General features: G+C 54.0%; 6 protein-coding genes across 6 annotated transcripts; 2 read left to right on the plus strand and 4 right to left on the minus strand.

Annotated features, from left to right (window-relative positions):
- Window positions 1-1815: 1815 nt before the first annotated feature.
- Window positions 1816-3782, plus strand: POSPLADRAFT_1142963 (hypothetical protein; the record flags this gene model as incomplete). Its single annotated transcript, XM_024485499.1, has 7 exons — window positions 1816-1846; window positions 1887-2053; window positions 2110-2304; window positions 2359-2501; window positions 2554-2962; window positions 3108-3145; window positions 3512-3782. 7 exons carry the CDS (start codon window positions 1816-1818, stop codon window positions 3780-3782), a joined length of 1254 nt encoding a protein of 417 aa, XP_024339283.1.
- Window positions 3783-4228: 446 nt separating this feature from the next.
- On the plus strand, window positions 4229-4609 carry POSPLADRAFT_1100048 (hypothetical protein; the record flags this gene model as incomplete). Its single annotated transcript, XM_024483193.1, has 2 exons — window positions 4229-4395; window positions 4480-4609. Coding segments are annotated over 2 exons (297 nt in total), but the record flags the coding sequence as incomplete, so codon positions are not given.
- Window positions 4610-5041: 432 nt separating this feature from the next.
- On the minus strand, window positions 5042-6385 carry POSPLADRAFT_1142697 (hypothetical protein; the record flags this gene model as incomplete). The annotated part of the gene is made up of 4 exons (XM_024485460.1): window positions 5042-5991; window positions 6037-6114; window positions 6180-6312; window positions 6365-6385. 4 exons carry the CDS (start codon window positions 6383-6385, stop codon window positions 5042-5044), a joined length of 1182 nt encoding a protein of 393 aa, XP_024339285.1.
- A 2592-nt stretch (window positions 6386-8977) lies between these two features.
- On the minus strand, window positions 8978-10291 carry POSPLADRAFT_1040049 (hypothetical protein). The gene is given in 2 exon segments (XM_024477658.1): window positions 8978-10217; window positions 10229-10291. 1 exon segment carries the CDS (start codon window positions 10106-10108, stop codon window positions 9323-9325), a length of 786 nt encoding a protein of 261 aa, XP_024339286.1. The 5' UTR covers window positions 10109-10217; window positions 10229-10291; the 3' UTR covers window positions 8978-9322.
- Window positions 10292-11725: 1434 nt separating this feature from the next.
- Window positions 11726-14093, minus strand: POSPLADRAFT_1143355 (hypothetical protein; the record flags this gene model as incomplete). Its single annotated transcript, XM_024485551.1, has 8 exons — window positions 11726-11753; window positions 11866-11932; window positions 12015-12110; window positions 12412-12431; window positions 13111-13497; window positions 13547-13692; window positions 13756-13911; window positions 13962-14093. 8 exons carry the CDS (start codon window positions 14091-14093, stop codon window positions 11726-11728), a joined length of 1032 nt encoding a protein of 343 aa, XP_024339287.1.
- Window positions 14094-14638: 545 nt separating this feature from the next.
- On the minus strand, window positions 14639-15424 carry POSPLADRAFT_1034046 (hypothetical protein; the record flags this gene model as incomplete). The annotated part of the gene is made up of 6 exons (XM_024476983.1): window positions 14639-14806; window positions 14875-14954; window positions 15011-15083; window positions 15139-15294; window positions 15351-15366; window positions 15417-15424. 6 exons carry the CDS (start codon window positions 15422-15424, stop codon window positions 14639-14641), a joined length of 501 nt encoding a protein of 166 aa, XP_024339288.1.
- Between the last annotated feature and the right edge of the window lie 3344 nt (window positions 15425-18768).

An 18768-nucleotide genomic window follows, 5' to 3' on the forward strand; every position in this document is an offset into this window, starting at 1 on the left:
ATCCGGCTTGACAATCTGAAAGTTGCCCATCGCTTTCAACCGCTCTTACCACGCAGCATCCGGGCACGGCACAACAAATTCATCCCGCGCGCCATCCCCAACGCGTACTTACCCCTACCCGCACCCCTACCGACGTCTGCCTTCAGGCGCCCCCCGATCCCATCCCCTTTCCTCCAAGCAATGCCGTGGAGCACTACCATCCCGGCAGACTGGCAACCCAACCCTGGTTGGACCCCAAAGGGAAGCTGCAGGTGATGCGGATCGTCTCGACACTGGGTACGGGACTGTCTGGACGTACGATGCGCAGGATGCGGAAAAGAAGCCCCTGGACACCTGGAGCGAGAGTGCGGAACCAGGCCGATGAAGCGACACATATCCGCACCACCTGAAGAACCTGCGCGACGCGTGGGGGTGGTCGTCGACAACATGTTCCTCGAGGGAATCATCAACGAGGCGAAGGAGAGGAAGGAGAAAGAAAGACAGACGAAAGTGGTACCTATCCCTCCACTGCGCAGTGCTAACCCTGAACCCCTGGCCAGTCCCGTCGCGGGACCCTCGCACCCCCGCCCCGATACACCCGTCGTCTTTCGCAAAGTCGACCCTGACTGGACACCGGACACCACTCAATGGATGTGGGACAGCTCCTGGCCGCATCAGAAGCACCTCTCTGGCGAGGAATGGATGAATGTGGGGAGGAATGCGCGCAAGGAGTGGTTCGACGAAGAAGAGGATGACGGCGTAGATTGGGAGCTATACGGAGATGGTGAGCAGTAAGTAGTCGAATGGGACTTCGACTCTGGCAGGGGGGTAATGAAACATTTGTCTTTCCGTTCTATTCCTTGTACTACTAGTGCCCATACTGGCGCCTGTCTTAGTGCTCACCCGCAGGTTGAACATTATGTAGCTTACATAATGGGGTCCGTGCGCACTTCGTACCCGGTATTGTGCCACTACGTTTCTTTCTTTACTAAACACGTCCACACAGACACGATGGTCCATGCGTAGCCGGTACTTGTATAAGTAGTTGTACCATTAGTTGGTCGAACCCTAAGTTCGACCTGGTTATTCATTCAAGTCTCTGCTCCTCCTCGCTTGGGGTAGTGGTCATTCTCGACTTCCTTGCTCGATCTTCAGGACGATGCACTGTCCATAAGCCCTCGCTCGTCGTCTACGAGTCAGGCATCGATATAGGAGTATAGACCGTTGTATCACCGGTGAGTCAGAGCAGCTGTGTCAGCAGAGCCCGAGCTGTGCCGTGCACGGCCGCCCATCTAATCTAATTGTACAGTAGATAATGACATGTCCGTTCGAGCATATAGTACAGAGGTCACGGGTTCGAACCCATGGAAAGGAAAAAATTAAAAAACAGCTAGACACCATACCAACTCGTGACAATTATCTACTCACGCATTTGGAAAGTAAGCCGAAATAGTCCCTACAAAGAGGCACATGAATATCACGTGTGTATGTGATGTTTTTACAGTAAGCCGAATGGCGTCCATTCGGAAAACTTTCATACATCTCTGAATTTGAGGCATGGTCAAGAATAGAACAATGCGCATCTCTATTCAAAGAGGCGACAAACCTCTTGCAATTGTGGCATCAGTAAATATCTGATGTTTCTCAATGTATGTCTCACTGACTATGTTCTTTACCACAGTTGGACTTTTGCGCGACATGTGGCTTTAGCAAGGATCTTCTTACTTGCCTTGGGTGCAATAAAAAGACATGCATCCGCTCTCTTGACAACCCAACAGGATGCATCACGGGAGAAACACTGCGGGATGAGGACAGAGCATTGTTTAAATGTCCGAAATGCATGCGAAAGGAAAAGGGGCTCATCCCTGTATGTACTTTACTTTCTTACGTATCTTGGCCTGACATAGCACTGCATCCACAGTATATTTGGGTCGGATACTCCCTGGTTCAGATGGATGCAGTGAAGCAGACCTTTCCACTCTTATGGGGCCATCTTGCTCTACCAGATGCATCTACATTCAGTGATCATGTTCTTGCCAAGCTACAAGCTGTTTATGCTGAGCTTCCACAAAATGTCAGTGTCACCCACTTATTTTTAAATGATCAACCCTCATACTCTTAATGTTGTAGCTAGAACACTTCAACTTGCCACTCAATGGCCACGGCGCCAATTCCAAGCGTAATATGGCTCCTTCTCACAAGTTCCTTGATGCCATCGACGGCAAGGCAAATATTCTGATTACTGTGGAATCTCATGCCCATGTGGAATATGGCACTATTGTTTACGGGCCAAAAGCAAATCCCAAATCAACGTCCATTGATCAGGTATGTACCAATTGATCGAAATGATATTGCACATTCTCAATGCAATTGTTTCAGATCCTGAAAGCTTACCTTGGCGACCACTTGCTGCAGAGGATGCGGAGCAATGACACTGAGACCCGTGGTCTAGCTCTTCTAATGTGTGCCCCTGCGTTCACAGTACCGGAACATTTCAACCAGATCCTTGCCCTGGTTCAGGAGTATGCCATTCTTATTCCATCTTCTGACTTTCACTGATAGCTGCTTGTGCAGCAAAACCTTTTCATATGTCATTGGCTTTAGTGGTGGTGGTGTTGTACCTGAAGTCGTTGAAGGCGCTCTGGCCAACTTTGTCGAACAAACAATGGTGCATCAGACCAGCATATGGGATGCCGCCATCCGTCATCTCACCACCTATCATGTGCTGCACCATTCATCTGTCTGCATTGTCTGGGCTGTGCATGATTCACAAGGCACACGAACAGTCCATGCTCGCAACTTGGTGCAGTCGCATATACAAATCCGGATATGGAGTATCGAGTCCACCCTCTTATGCTGGCACGAAGAATGTGTCGCACCTCCAGGAAATGTTCGATTCCACACGCGTCACTTCCGTAGTCTTACAGCTGGAAACGCTCACATCGATGGACAGCCCAGGTTGTGGACAGACCCACACGGAAAGGTGAAATTCATCTGTAGAATTTGCAAGCGTTCCACAGGCTGGATATACAGGCCAGACTACATTCACGCTATCCCGCATCATCCGCAGGTTTTTATTTTATTTTGTTATATTTTTAAACCCAGTTCTATATCTGCTTGTCCCACAGGTTTATTGGCATGCATGGCCGCTCGAACCGAGCATCAGGTACGGCTTCAAAGACCTGCAACAGGCTTCAGAAGAAGCGGTAGAAAAGGCCACAAATGCAAATGCGGCGAAGGAGGCTGAAGATGCAAGAATTGCGGCAAAGGAGGCCGAAGAACAGGCTCGTGCTCTTCTTGCAGAAGTAAGAGGCACCAAACGAAAGTCAGGAGCACAAAGGCGTGCTATGAAGAAAGCAAGGACAGGGGCTGCCACGGAGGAAGGTGACGGGGCACCGAGCATCATCCCCGGCTTCAGGAGCCTGGCTTCAGAAGTACCAAGAATTGCGGAACGGACGGCCGAAGAACAGGCTCGCGCTCTCCCTGCAAAAGCAAGAAAGTCCGGACGCAACCGAAAGTCAGGAGCACAAAGGCGCTCTGAGAAGAATGCGAGGGCAAGGGCTGCCGCGGAGAAGGGTGACGAGGCACCGGTCGAACCAAGCATCGCTTCTGGCTCCAAGAGCCCGCAACCGGCTTCAGAAGTAGCAAGTATTGCGGATCAGGCAGCCGAAGAACAGGCTCGCACTCTCCTTGCAGAAGCGAGAGGCCCAAACCGAATGTCAGGAGCACAAAGACGCCGTGCAAAGAAAGCGATAACAGAGGCTGCCATGGAGATGGGTGATGATAACATTCATGATGCTTGAGCACTTCCGCAAACTCGATGCCTATGTGGGTCTCGCATAACCTGGATTTGATTTCTCGCTTGGTAAAATGGTATATTTGTCGGACATATGGAGTCAAACCAGAGATATAAATCAAATGTGTCTATTTTCATTGCGATACGGTACGTGCATCAGGAGTACGACTCGGCTCTCTGGCATTTCTGGCAGATGTACGGGGTCCAGCACCTGGGCGGCCGGTGCGTGTGCCAAACTTGCGGAATGCACTGTGCCCGCAGATACATTGTAGATATGCGCCGTAAAAGGAGCACCCGGGTGCTCATTCTCGCCGAGTTGAAATGTCGAATAACATGAGATGTGGAGCGTGTTGCGCAGAATCTCATTTGCAACTTCGAGAATTCGAGGCAAGATGGAATGATAGATGGGCGGCCGAGAAGATGCACAACGGCTGCAGCTCGCGAGCAGATCTCGTGAATTCGGACGTAAGTTCGCACCAAGTGCAACGATCACTGACACCAGACCAAGCTTGTGCTGACAGCGGAAGTGATCGGAGGCAGCCACCGTCACCGACAACCGCAGCCCCTGCGATTTGCTATGTAGACGTCGGGGCTGTGATGCACGCGCCGACGCGTCGTGTGTAGCGCCAGTGTTCCAGAACGACTCGGTGGCCACGCCAGCGAACGTGATCCATCTCCAGTGACCGATGTCAACAATTTAGAAGCAAGACACACACACACACACAGATGCTGTTGATAGTACCACACGGCTTGCCCGGGCTCGGCCACGATGAACGACTATGGCGAGCTGAAACGATGCAGGAATGTTTTATGAGCAGGAACGGTCCGTGGGGAGACCATCAAATAGACACACCAACACACGGGTCCACCTCCAGATCGCGCCTCATGTCCGCGTGCGTCCAGCACTGAGGCCGTCTGCGCGGAGACATCACGCGATATTAATGCTCGACTGCATTGATGCGCGCTACGATGAGGTCGGCACACCCGTCCATGGACCGCATATGCCATCACGTCGGCGTGAGGTGGGACTTGGTCACGTACTACTAAATGATCATCCTTGCTCAGCAAATCTGCATCTCACAGCTGTATCAATACAACCCCAGCATACTCATACACGGCATAGGCATTAACTAGTGACTAGCAACATACTACGTGGCAACCCACGTCTCGCACGCATTAAAAACCTTTACATGGATTCCAGTCTTGTACTCACCAGGATTCTCGCCGCGGATATGCGTCGAGTCTATCACAAAAGAAGCCAGAACATTATCGCCTCCGAGTCTTCTTCTGCTGCACCCGTCTCTTCTTTGTCGCATTTCCACTTCCCTGTCCCTGAGGCATGATGGGCTCGGCTGGAGTGTCTTGCGGCGCCGGACCTGTCCTAGCGACACTCGAAGTCGTAACGTCCGTTCCACTCAATCCAGAGTTCGACAACCCCAAGCCAGAGTCCGTGTACATACCCTGAGTCAGCAACGTCTGGGCAGAAGCGAACGACACAGACAGCGAAGATAGTTGCGCAGGCGCATGTGCAAGCGTGGCGTTGTACGCCCCGGCCGCCCGCCCTCGCGTAGACGGGCCCGACATTAGACCCACAGATGTACCAGGGCTGCTGTAGGAGCGCTCGATGGGGGTGGGGATCGGGATCGGGATGGGCCTGTCCGCCTTGCGCGCCGAGACCGACTGGGACCGGCCATGACTTACGGGGGTGCTCGTTGTAGATTCGCTCTGGCGTCGCGGCAGGGGAGCAAGGACCCGAACCGCGTTCTCATCTCCCCGGGCGACTTGGGGCGGTAAGGGTATCAATGCCGGCCGTGCGACCCGTTCGAGAGCAGGAGGCATGTTCACCAGGTCCAGGCCGAGTCCGGATGTGGGTGGAAGAGCCGCTGCCTGCATGCCTTGGATCTTGTGCCCGCAATTTGGACAGTGCACCCCTGGACCGTCGGGGTCTTCCTCGCGGCCGTCATTGTGTCCTGTCGCCGACTGTACTTGCCTTCCGAGTAGGCGCGAACTGGTGCTCGGTGCGATACCGGCCACGGACGCGCCTTTCTTCTGCATTTCCTTCCGGCGCTCGCGCTCTCGCGTGGCTTCAAGCCCTGCACGACAAGCAGCCGTCGGGATTGACATGCGGCCCGAGCGCGTCACCGTAGGTTCAAGCCCTCGTTTGCGCCCTCGATCTTCGCGTGTATCCAGACTCCTTCGCCACTCTAGGAAGGCCCCTGGTCGTACACATTACATACGACGTGACGCGCAAATACACGCACCTTGATAGTGCTCAGACACAGTCATGAATCTGTGCATCGCGGTGTGGCTGAACGGTGGGGAGAACGTGAACTTGAAGTCTACGGGCGATCACATAGGCGGTCAGTGGTGGAAGTCGCAGAATGGGTATGTGGATGCGAGTTACCAATGCCTGTCTCAAAATCATCCACGCTGAGATTGCGCCCTGCATCTCTCGAGCTTGCGATCGCTCCGCTGCAGTAGTCTTCCAAGAGGCCCGCGAGCGACTCATAAAAGTTGTCTATCAGTATCGTTAAGAGCTGCACAAGACTAGTCAAGGCCAGCGGGTAATCGATTCCGTACACCACTTACGACTGGAACCTCTGGGTCCATTTCCTCCGACCTCAAATCAAACCGGAGATGGAGAAACTTCTGGACGTGATGAAGGACCAGCCTGTACTCGTGCAGCGACGTAAAGTCTTCCTGACGGCCCTGCTGTGATGCCAGGGCGTCTGCGCACAGCTTTTCGATATAGCCTGACGATATGTACTCTGGATGATCCTGTGCGTTGCAGGTATTGGCAACGCACATACTGAGAAGAAGACATGCACGCACCAAACTAAAGCCAGCAGGAGGTAGCCAAGGGCGTGACCTTCGATCGCGACTCTCCGGGTTGACATACAACCAAGGGGCATGCTCCTCAGCGTATCTTTGTAGCCTCCTGAGGGTATTACTAAGGCTGCCCGTCTCGCTGGAGCTGTTGGAGGTGCTAGCAACGTCGCGGTTGAATTTTGGTGCACCAACTAGGTACTGTATATCTGAATCGTTGGGGCCGATTTCCTCTAGAGAAATTCCAAGCTCAACCACGCTTGCGGGCTCATCGCAATCTGCAGGAAGAGGTGTGCGGGGACTGTGTGCAGCATATAGTGCTGCCTGAACATGCGGGTCGTCCTCACGCTCCGGAAATGCTGGCAGAGACCCGCCGTCTAGCCCCAAATGTGCTATCGGCGGAAGAGAGACATCGGGGAGTGGGGCCTGAGCAATTCCGGGCTCCTTGCTTGAGTCTGTGATGGACCCAGAATCATCAAAATCATCTGATGTCGCTCTTCCTTTCCCTTTGTTTCTCGTAGGGGGTGGCACGGGCGTAACAAGTACAGAGGCAAACTCGCTGTCAGCTGTCGATGTTGTGAAGTCATTGGGCCTTTCAGGATAGGAAAGTTCACCGTCGAAGTCACCAGCAGCGACGAAGGTCGCATCAGTGCGAACGCTTTCTGCAGAACTCTGCGCCCTCGAAGAAGCAACAGCGGCACCGGAATGATCCAGTTGGGATATCCTGGGGTCTTCTCTTTCCGGCTCGTCTGACATCTACAAGGCTGTCAATGGCGAAGAACGCACACCAAAGGAATGAATGTTTCGTACATTGAGGTTCTATGATTGCGCAGAGTAGAGGGAGATGCGCGGACGGATGCCATGGCCTCTCCGCTTATGAGGGCTGCCGCGGCGAGACACAATGGATGCAATCTTCTTTCACCGCCTTTGGTCAAGAAACAGATTGCACTGAAAACAATGAATCGTCACGAAGGTCGAGCTCGTGACGGATTGGATTGTTATGCCTCTCACCGCGTTGTCATTGTGGAGTAACATGTCCACAGCACTGCAGTTGAACAGACGCCTCGTCGTCATCACTATGGATCAGGCGGTGCCAACGACTAACGCTGTTCACGCTGTATGGAGAACGGTCGTCGCTCTATGGTCAATTTATGCCGTGCACGCGTAGGCACAAATGAAATTGTCTTCACTAGCGAGGAGTGGTTAGAGAACGGCATATTCATGCGATCTTTATCATCGGGCTTGAATTTGGCTCTGGACAAGTTGGTGTCGTGCACTCGCCTCGATTGAGTACAGAAGCATTCAAGAATGGCTGCTTCAACAGATCTTTGGAAAAGCAGGGTTTCAGATCATGATGATGAAGTGCAAGGTTCAAGACCAGGGAGATTGAGATACGATCCAGGTGGTCACCCCCCAGCGGTTCGGCGGGGTACACGCCCAGCTCATGTTCGAGCGGGCGGGGTGACACTGACCTAAATGAGAGACTTTGCACGACTGGACGACCCAGACATCAAAGCTCTCACCCCAGGCTCGGCGAGCGGGGGTTCGTGACTTTAACATCTAAGCATGCGAAGACGCCCACCGAATATGACGGGACGTGTGTGCGCAAAGGTGAGAGGGTCACGCGTCATTCAGCGAGCCCTCGGGCTGTCAAGCGCCGTAATGCACGTGATCACTCAGCATCCGGCGCAGACGTTTGGCCTCTATTCCTCGCGCCAGTAGATCGAATGCGATCACGAACAACGCTCGACCTGGGCCCTGCTCTGCTATCAGACCTTCATGAATGCTCACATACCTAGTCGTACGAGTGTTTATCTTATCTGTCTTCTCTATGGTCTGATTCACTAGATAGTAATCGATGCGAAAATGCACCAAAGCTACTGGCAATGCAGTCATATCAGCAAAAACAAACAACTAGCGTGGAGCACAACACCGGTGATTGCATGCGCAGCGGCTGGCCTGGGCTGCAACTGCGCGCCCGATTCCTTTGGCCTTCGGACACCGTGTGTGGCTGATTTATCGTAATTCTGGTGGCCATGGGTGGCACTGGCTATGCCGGGTTGAGAACGCGGCGTGCGCACTGGGAACTGCGGGGCAGCGACCGGGCTGGCTGTTCGGGCGCTGTAAGCGGCAGGGCATGCAGCATGAGCAGGTCTCACGAGGGTGGAGACGCAGCCTGAGTTGATGGACGCGGCGCCACGGTTGTAGTGAGGCAGTGTGCAACTAGACAACAGATGATGTTTCCTTCAGATGTACAATGAGGTATTCAGGCACGCCTTATACCGCTGTATCTGGACTCGTACTGATAAGAGCAACGATGCTCAGGTTGTAGTCAACGTACAAGCTCACAGCTAGCGTCGGCGAGACACCGTGCGATTTCAAAAGGATGACATCGCTACCATGACATTAAACATCAAGCAACACGTGAGAATACAGGGAGTGATGTAGCGGAGACGTTAGTAGAACAATGTGTAGAATACAGTACGCAGCAATACAAACTGGATAAGTTAGCAGTGTGCCCAAAGCCGCAATGTGGGAAAACAGAAGAGTACTAGAAATACAGCGGTTCATGTCGTGATCAAACGACAGAGCCAAAGTCAATGTGCCAGGGTCGTTCCAGCGCCAGTCCATATTTATGATCGTTTGAAATGCGAAATGCGTGCGGGAGCCTCGGTGCGGTGTCCTGCAAGGCATCGATAGTGTCTACGGCCGTAGACGCGTTCACCGCACGCGCAGTGCGCGCAGCTGCTGCTGCACCTCCCTGATGTCGCGCCGGTTCCACTCGCCCGTCCAGCCATTCCCACCGGCGGCCCACACGTGCGACGCACCAAGGTCCAGCGACGCACTGCGTCGGCGGGACTCCCTCTCATTCTCTTGGGGCTCATGGCACTCCTCTCTCCGCATGTCCTTCTGCCGCCTCTCGCGCTCTTGCCTCGAGGGAAAGACGAGGTCGAGCGGGACGTTCTCCCCGAGCGTGCGCGTAAGCTTCGCCATGCGCCGGCGGCGCGCCTCGGGCGCGGACGGCGAGAGCGGGGTCGCGGGCGTGGCGGGCGTTGGGGTCATGGGCGCTGCGGGCAGGCGCGGGTCGGAGGGCGGCATGGGCACGGCGTGCAGGCGGAGGACGAGCGGGCGCGGGAGCTCCTTGCACGCGCGGGGCGTCTTGGGAGACTTGGCCTTTTGTGCCTTGGGCGGGAGCGGGAGAGATGCGGCGAGCGAAGCATAGGAGGAGTTGGTGGACGAGGTGTACAGCGAGCTCGAGGGGGTGCCTGGGCGTGACGAATCGGGGGAGAAGAGGCGGGCGTGTCTGCGGGCGGACTTGGACGACGTGGTGGGCCCGAGGGGGAGCGCGATGGGGATGGGCTCAGGTGCGGGCTCGCGGAGCTGGGGCGTGCTGCCAAGGACGGCACCGAGTTTGCGTGCGGAGCGGATGAGACGGTGACGCTGCTGAGCGTCGAGAATATTGGTCGTGGGAGGTGTAGAGTAGAGGATGGTGGACGTGGCGTTCATGACGGGGTTAGTATGCGATGTAGGCTTAGTCTACAATGTGGGTTGCGCGAAGGAGAACAGGCAGGGCATACGTACCTGGGGATGGCTGTTATAGACTGAGAACAAAGAAAAGCTCCGTAAGAGCCCATCGCGAGCGTGTAAAGAACAATTGGAGAGAGCACAGGCGAGGCAATTGTTGTTGTCCTCCATCAAGTTCCCATCCAGAGCACAATGGCACTGTTAGGCGCCCAAAATCAATACAACACCGCCGAACAAGGAAATTTTGTATCAAGGCGTCATCCCACTCATGCTCAAATGATATGATATTCGAAATGAACTTCAGACACGAGGGGCGAATACACGTGTGGACTTTGGTCGGACTCGCGATGATCAAGCACAGGAAGATTTGTGAACCCACAACGGTCTACCATCTGTGTTGACTTCCATATCGTCGATCTATCATCAGAGATGTCGCATAAATATTCGCCAGAGAAAACATAGCCTTCAAGATCTTTCAGTTGATTTCACAAAAATACAACTGGCTTGATGAGGTGCGAGAGGGGCTATCTGGTACTAAAAAGACCGAAACCTGATATTCAGGCAACTGTGACTCAGAGCCCTAGCTGTTATAAAGATTTGTACTATCATTCTATCTCAGAATCTGCCCAAGCTCGATTTCTCATCCTAGGTGCTGGAGTGCTACACTTGGACCTCGGGAGGCGCAGTCTAGAATCACTTCAGAACAGATCGACAGGTTTTGTGTGCACATGGACCATATATCTACGCATGTATGTAGAGGACAGTATATGGTCACGTCCGGGTCCATAGGCTATTGAGATTAGCTGGTCATTTGGGAGCGCGGCTTGTACTAGCTGCATACCATCCCAGTATCGCTTCAATGAGGAGATAGGGATACATTGCTAACATATCACAATTGTCCTTCATGTTCCTGCCTACATACTAACAATGATACCACAATATGTAGCGACACTGGTGTATCGACAACGAAGATGTTCCGGTTCTCTCAAAGCTGTCTCATGGATGTCATACAAGCTCGCACTCTATCCTCGAGTTTCCACCTCCATTCAAGGATCCGCTGCTCGGGTTCGCGTTGAATGTGGACAGCCATCCAAGCGGCATGTCGGCCCCGACTTTGATCAAACGTCTACTACTTACCCCGCGTGAGGTCCGTGTCGCAAATTGCACCGAACCCCGTGGTTATAGTATACGGTCACAAGTACGCGCGAACCTTAATTTGCATCATCATGGGGTGTCGCGGGCGAGTCTTGCGCGACCGCTCCGAGGTGAAATGGAAGGTATACAGGCTGCGGAAGCATACGTCTGTTTCTGGTTGTCAACAAGACCCTTGGTAAAGTGAGGCCGCATGTAGGTTGTGTTAGGCGGAATCGGTGTGTGTTGGGGGGGGGGGGGGTTCCGGTACAACATGTAGGGTCCTTTCGCAGCAGATTACTGCAAGCGAATCACTGACAATACTGGAATGCTTAGCCGTGAGTATGCCAGATCTGACTCCAATGTTGGCTCTGCAAAATCGACCAGCCGGACACAATGGTGAAGCATCCCTCAGGCGGGGAACTTACAGCCAGCGAAGTTCGAGCGGCTGAAGATTAGCTCTGACGACTAACTCGAGGAGGTCTTTACAGGCTTACTGTGCACGGCGATCGAAGCCATTCAATAGCGGACGTTTAAGCTACGCGAACCGGCAGCAGCAAGCTCAGCACCAATCAGCGACGCAGGATTGGCTATATAAATGGACACACCTCGGGGCCGTCGACGGAGCCCGACTTGTCGATTCTGGTCCGTCCTGATGGCAACCCTGCTTGCTCACTACCATCTCAGGCTAAGGATTCGCCGTGTATGAGCAATGCGACCCCGCTATATAGGGCATTCCCATGCAGTCATTGCTAACCTTGCTGGCTGCCCGTTGCGAGGAACGGTCCTGAATAGTCTCCCAGGTTGCCAGGCACCTGTTGCCTTTGATTCGCTCCTAGTAAATCAACCTCGCCTGCAGAATGTATTGCGCAGTTGCGGAGACCAGGCATTAGAGACGCGGCGGAGACGTACATTCACCTGCTTGCATCTCTGGTGAGATCTAGAGAACAGCACCCGATCCATCGAGGATTCGTCAGGGTCGTGTCCTCCCGACATATTGGCGGCCAAGATAAGCCTTGGGAAATCAGTGGCCTGCAGAATATTCCGACTTTGCGGCCGCCAATGCGAATCGCGTCCACGCTTGAATCGCGTGTAGGGAATCTTCTCAGAGAACGTATTCAGAATGCACAGGGCCTTCCCAAGGAAATACACACCTATATATGTATCTACACGCCTGGCCACCGACTGAGGTTACAAGAGCGGGCGACGACTATGCAGACAGCTGCGAGCCCCCATGACGGCAGCGTGCACGGTGCTCTAGACTCGAGCAGGACATATGTGCCAGGTACTCTCCTGCCTGTATGAGCTCCGCGTGTCCAGCTTGCTCTCACGATTCCAATCTTAGTGGTTGATCGTCGAGGCTGTGCCGGGGTCGGCCATTGGTACGTCGCACATCGCCGGGGGGTCCGCGTAGACCGCGGTGGACCCGAAAGCACTTTGGGACGACGGACATGCTTGGAATCCAGGTCGGCTGCTGCGGTCAGCACGCCTGATGATCGAGAAGACGAACGTTTCTGTGACGGCAGACACTCCGTTGCATGGAAGAAGGGACCAGCAATAGACTGCGTCGTCACTAGCGGGGATTGCTGTGTGCATGAACGCCTGTGAAATGTGAGAACGCGTTTAAGTATCCGGACACCCAGCGCAGTTGACGGGTGTCTCCGCTTCCTGTACATATCTGTCTGATAGAAGCCGCATACGGTCGGTAGGCGGACGTGACTGATCTTCTGGAAAGCGTGTGACGATGCGCGGCCGCCCTCTTGTGGACCAAAGTCTAGACCGAGAACACGGTGCAGAGGCCACGACGCAAACGTACATTGACATAGACAAGAATACACGCCTTATCCACTCACCATCGCGCCCGAGACCGCCCGTCATCAGGCCGACTGTCTCCGCCCCATCGCCTGTCTCTGTGGCGCCGTGCTTCGTCGACCTCTCTGCGGTTGAATACGTCCCCATAACCGACACGTTCGCTCACGCCGCCGTGTACTGTGCTTGGTGTTTCGCTCCCGGCCGCCTCGCGCTTCTTCCGCCGTATCAGCTCAAGCGCGCGCTGCCGCTCGGACGACTCGCGAACCAGCCGTACGTCCGCAGCGCGCTGCTGTCCGCCACTGGAAGCCGCGGGGGCCGCGGGCCGTGGGCGTCTTGACGTCGAAGTAGAGCTCGAGGGCCGTGCGGCCAGCTGGTGTTTTATGGAAGTGAGGGGATCGTTCACGGACTTTCTCGCCAGATCGCGGATCCTGAGGGGTATATTCAGCCAATGGCGAGAGACTGGTCGGCGGAGCTCACTTGCGATCCTCATTCGTCTCTCGCTCCTTACCAGAGGCGCCGTCGGAATACCACGGGTTGAGATCCTTGGCGGCAGGAGCCAGTGGAATGCCCTTCTCTGTTTCTGGTGGAGCCTTCTTTGTGGATCGTGGATCACTGAACATCGACTGTGATATAACAGAAGAGCTTGAGATTAGGGAATCGAGTAGATTCCTGCGTATACGACTCACCCGCTCCAGGTCCTCGAATAGATTGATATGTCCGCCCGAGGCGATAGAAGACGGGCCTGGCTGTAGAGCGGTCTCGTCGCTGTCGTCCTCGTGTCTGTCCTTCGTGCGAGTACCACCCGCTCGTTGCCGCAGAAGATCTATCCGCGCTTCTGAGTCCTACAGAGTAGGTTATGTCGATGCCTACGGCAGTATGCGTGGAGACTCACCGCCAACATCATCCTGCCTTCCTGAATCGCGTCTTTCTCTCGTGCCTCTTCCTCATCTCGGCGTACCCGTTCGATATTATCCCTCCGGTATGGATGATACGACTTGTGATGCGCAATGTTTAGTTTACCCATGGTGGTGTACTGTAGGGCATCAATCGATGGTCGGTTGTTAAACACGGTTCGAACTTACATTTATCCGGGTACGAAGTTGAGTTCAATGGACGCTATCGACGCTGTGGATAGCAGATGCTATGAGAAGAATATATCTGCAATCGTGAGTTCTTAAGCACGAATTGCATTATGTTTCCATGGATGGACTCACAATGGATGGACCGAGTGCAAGATCACAAGCGCCCAAATGCGCGCCGTAAGGAAGTTGCCGATCAAGCCGGCAATTGCCGTCTTAATACCCGAATATGATTAATGCGGAAGACGGCGAATCGGCCACAACAAGATCGAGTCTAAGCGTCGACCCCGGACGCGTTTGTTTTGGGAGATCTCCATAACCATTTGGGATCTCACTCAGAAAGCGCCAGCACGCACGCTGAGAAAGGTAACATGTCATACAATGCATATTGTCCATATGATAGACTGTGCTACTCGTACCCTGGCACAACAGGATCATACTGCTGTACGAAAATATGGAAGTCGGACATGTCGCGGCCCAACGCTGATGTTCATAGAAGTCCTGAGTTGGATATCACGATGGGCACAGAGGGTCGGCGAAGAATGTCGTCCGACTGATACGACTGGATCTTCTTCACGACGTCCATCCCGTAGACGACCTCCCCGAAAACGACATTGCGACCGTCACACCAGGACGCCCGCGAGGTAGTAATGAAGAACTGCGACACGGCATAAATCATGATGTCACGGGGGGCGGGATCAGCATTGACATAAGGCGAAGACTCACATGGGAAGAGTTGGTGTTCGGGCCTCGGTTTGCCATCGACAGTACGCCTGGTCGATCGTGCGTGAGATACAGATTCTCATCTGTGTCAAATGAATATCAGGATCCAAAATCAACGTCCTGTACTCGTCGATGGTACCTGGGAATCGGGGGCCGTATATCGACCGTCCGCCGGCCCCATCTCCACCATGGATGTCTCCGCCCTGAATCCACTACAGGGAGTTTTTCAGTAGCGGGTTGGGGTCTCGTAAAGGAATGTGTACATACATCGGACGTGATACGATGAAAGGTGGAATGCCTGTATCCGAAACCGTGCTCGCCGGTTGCGAGTTCTCGAAAGTTGCGACATGTCATTGGGCAGATATCATCCCGCAGACGAAAGATAATGCGTCCCACAGGCTTTCCCTGAATGGTGACATCAAACTGAGAGATGTCAGGACAAAGGTCAGGCAAGCCGCCACGAATTTCGCAGTACTCACGAATACGTCTGGGCCGCTACGCGCGAGGTGTCAGCGTTGCTGGCTATACGATGAAGACACACGTACTGAGCCATGGATGCTAGGATGGGGGCGTCTGAATATGAGTTGAGGCGGGAGGGGGGACCCAAGCACGAGGGGGCGAGGCCATTTTTTAGGCTGGCGGAGGTCACTGAAGCAGGGGAAACAGGAGGGAGTGGTCGGCAATGGCCGGTTGATCGGCTGTGTGAGACGGAGATCACCGACCGGAGACGGCCCTGACTACATTCAAATTGAATCTCCGGAGATTGCCCTCGTTTCAATTATTGTCGACATGACAAGTACCCACCATATTGCCATACCCTTCCAGATATCTCTGCGTGCACTTGCACCTTTTCTTCAATCACTCCATATCCCGTTCGCAGGAAACAATGGGAAAATACTCCAGCTTATTATGCCACCCCGCTTTCGTAGACCCTGCGACAAGTCTCAGCACATGTCTCGACATGCTCCGTCTAGACTGAGAAGTATAGTCCAGCCCATCTCGGTGTGTATCTCATGCTGCCCAGGGCTTCGTTCGGCATGCCAGTCCGTACTCGCACGATCATGCACATACCTCCACTGTCGATCCTATCCCACTCCATTTCATTGCACTGCCCCGTTACCACAAGCGGTATTTCCAATGCTCACAGGTAATTCCCGGTGGGCATCCGTCTCCATTCTTCTGAACGCGTGTATTCGCGTGCGCGATACCGAGATAGTACGAGGCCACTCGTGATATGGCTTCCGTTGGTCCCTAGGACCCTGGTCTGTGCATAATCATGGCGCTTGCGGGTCCATATGGTGCCGCGGTGTTTTCATCCAATAGCCTTTTTACGACGTCTCCTACCCTGCGGAACCCCGCTGCGACTCCGGCACGCCAGAGCCCTCCCGCGAAGTGTATAAAGTACGTATAGTCGCGTTTTGTATGTGCCTCCCTGACTACTCCCGCATACGAAACGGGTATGGCTCATTCCTCTCAATACCACGGCGTTCACGAAAATCCCCGCGAGAGGTCTCGAGTGATGTCTTTTCCTCGAAGGCATGAGAGAGATTGGGAGGCGGCTTCTCGAGTGACGAAAACGGAGATGAAAGATAGAAGGCGCAGCATCTATGCCAGGCGGTGAGTCCGCCATCTCTGTCTCTCAATCCGACGATTGCCTCCCCCGTTCGGGCGGGCGACTACCAGAATATGGCTCACATCACGATGCCTGATGGCCGAGCCCACTTTTGGATCTTCCATCGCCAAACAGGTGCGATGCGCAACTCACTTGACAGCGGTTAACACTGCAGGAAGCGTGTCCTCCCCCGAATCACCCTGGGCAGCTATCATCGCGTACCTATGTACTTCCGTCATCTTGACATCACATCACGTTGCGTCGCAGCACCTCGCAGCGTCTCCCACGGCTCTCCCGATCTAGCGCGATCCTGTGCGAAGCAGGCCTCTTCCTGATGTTGACGGCGCCGACCAGGCTTCCGTTCCCGCGCGCGCCTCTTCTTGTATATCTGATGAGCTTCCGCCAGACACACTCATGCGGGGAAGCGTAGCCTTTACGCTAGGGCGTACGTATTGTCCGGATTCGTAGAGCAGGTTTATGCCAGTCTAGACAGACCCAGATGTTCCCCTCGCGTGCTGTATGGGACGTGCTTGGGAAGTAAGCACGCGCATGGACACCTTCGAAGCTGCTCCCTCGGGCTTTCAGTCGGCCTGCAGGGTCGCAGTGCTTCGGCGGAAAATGCGGCGGCTGACTTTCTCCACATCACACCCCACTGTGTCCCGTGCACACTGAATGTGGATCAGGACACGTCCGGGAGAAATTCCTGCAGTATCTCCGTCACGGTCTCCTGCTATTTCCGCTCGAGTGTGAGACGCTCTGTGGGCAGCCGACGATCGGAGATGGGTTGAGGATTGGCCGTCGGCGCATGACTTCTGCACTAATAGATTGACGTGTGGGATATGGGCTCATTACCGCCATCCCCCAGGTGTCTCGTAATCACGACACTGCGGTGTACACATGCACCAATTGCGTCTTTGTGCGTTCTACGTATACACCCGGTGAGAGTGCCTATTCCTTCGCGCGCAGTGACACACTACTAGTGTTGACTGGCGAAATGTCACTAAGATTTCCGTACAGTCTACTACCGGCTGACTAACGAATCTTACAGCCATAGTCCATAAGCGCGTGCATGCTGCCATCGGCCTGCCCGCTAGACCATAAACAACGTGGAACGGACCCAGATGACCCAGTGAGAATGACAATAGGTCATTAGTAGAGGGCATCTTTGCGTTGGTCCGTCGGTCGCTGTTGACAGGGCAGTCTCGTACATCCCGCACTTTCTCGCAGATTTTCATTACGCGGCATCGCTCACGCTATCGACGCTTCTATTCCCGAAAAACATCACGAACGGACGCTGCCCATGTCCTTCTTGAATTCCTCGAGTTTTATATAGAACGCTACAATGAACACCACCTCTTGGAAGCTCGCCTCGAAGTTAGAAAGCCAATTTAAGATACTCCGAAAAAGGTGCGAGACGCCATTGCTACTCCTTTTCAATGTCGGCAGGCCTCTTGCTGCTTCGGATATGAGCTTCGAGGCTAGCGCAAGCTTCTTCATATAAAGCTTAAGACACTATCTAGGGGAGCCGCTCCCCGTTCATGACATTTCCGCCTCGCCGTCGCGGCTGTCCGGCCAGCAGACACATCCATTGTGCGATCAGGCTATTGCCGTGTCTTCTGCATTGTTGGCCCGCTCTCTTTCTGTATGACGTCTTTCTGATGTGAGTGTGTCACCAATGTGAGCTTGTGTTTGATGCGTGGCCCAGTTAAGATATAGATCAGACGCATTACATACACCGAAATGATGGAAGGCGGAAGACCCCTGCTAGGAGCACCCGCACGCCTGCGGATCCCCACCTGATCGAGGGCTCATCAAGGCATCATTGCCGTCATACACGTAAGTGGCCCACCGCCTCGGAGTCCTCGGACGGCTGCCGGCATGGTCCACCGGTATACAACTGTGGCCTCCATAGGCATTGTAGGTTATTGGACGTACCGCTGAGTTCATGGAAGAATCATGGCTAGAGGACACAAATTGATTCAACGATTTGGTCTGGGGGTCAGTTCGCGCATCTCTACGAACCCATACCAGAGTCGGACGTAGCCCGGTTACTCGCTTGTCGCGTTCGCCTCGTGAGACCATCATGACATGTTAAACCATTCACGCGCTGTGTAAAACATCCGCTGCAAAGACGTAAAACACTGCAGGGACGTAGTTATCTCGCATTGGGTCCGCGCTGTCAGCGGTCGCATGTATCAAGTGAGCTCGGTAGCCGCATGTTTAATGACGAAACTAGATCGTTAGACATTTGATGGATGATGGAGCACGAGGATCTAACAAAAAAG

Source organism: Postia placenta, assembly GCF_002117355.1.
Source record: "Postia placenta MAD-698-R-SB12 unplaced genomic scaffold POSPLAscaffold_7, whole genome shotgun sequence".
NCBI classification, from domain to species: domain Eukaryota; kingdom Fungi; phylum Basidiomycota; class Agaricomycetes; order Polyporales; family Adustoporiaceae; genus Rhodonia; species Rhodonia placenta.

Bases quoted from the DNA above. Each gene is read 5' to 3' on its own strand.
- POSPLADRAFT_1040049 (XM_024477658.1), bottom strand. From the start codon at position 10,108: ATGAACGCCACGTCCACCATCCTCTACTCTACACCTCCCACGACCAAT.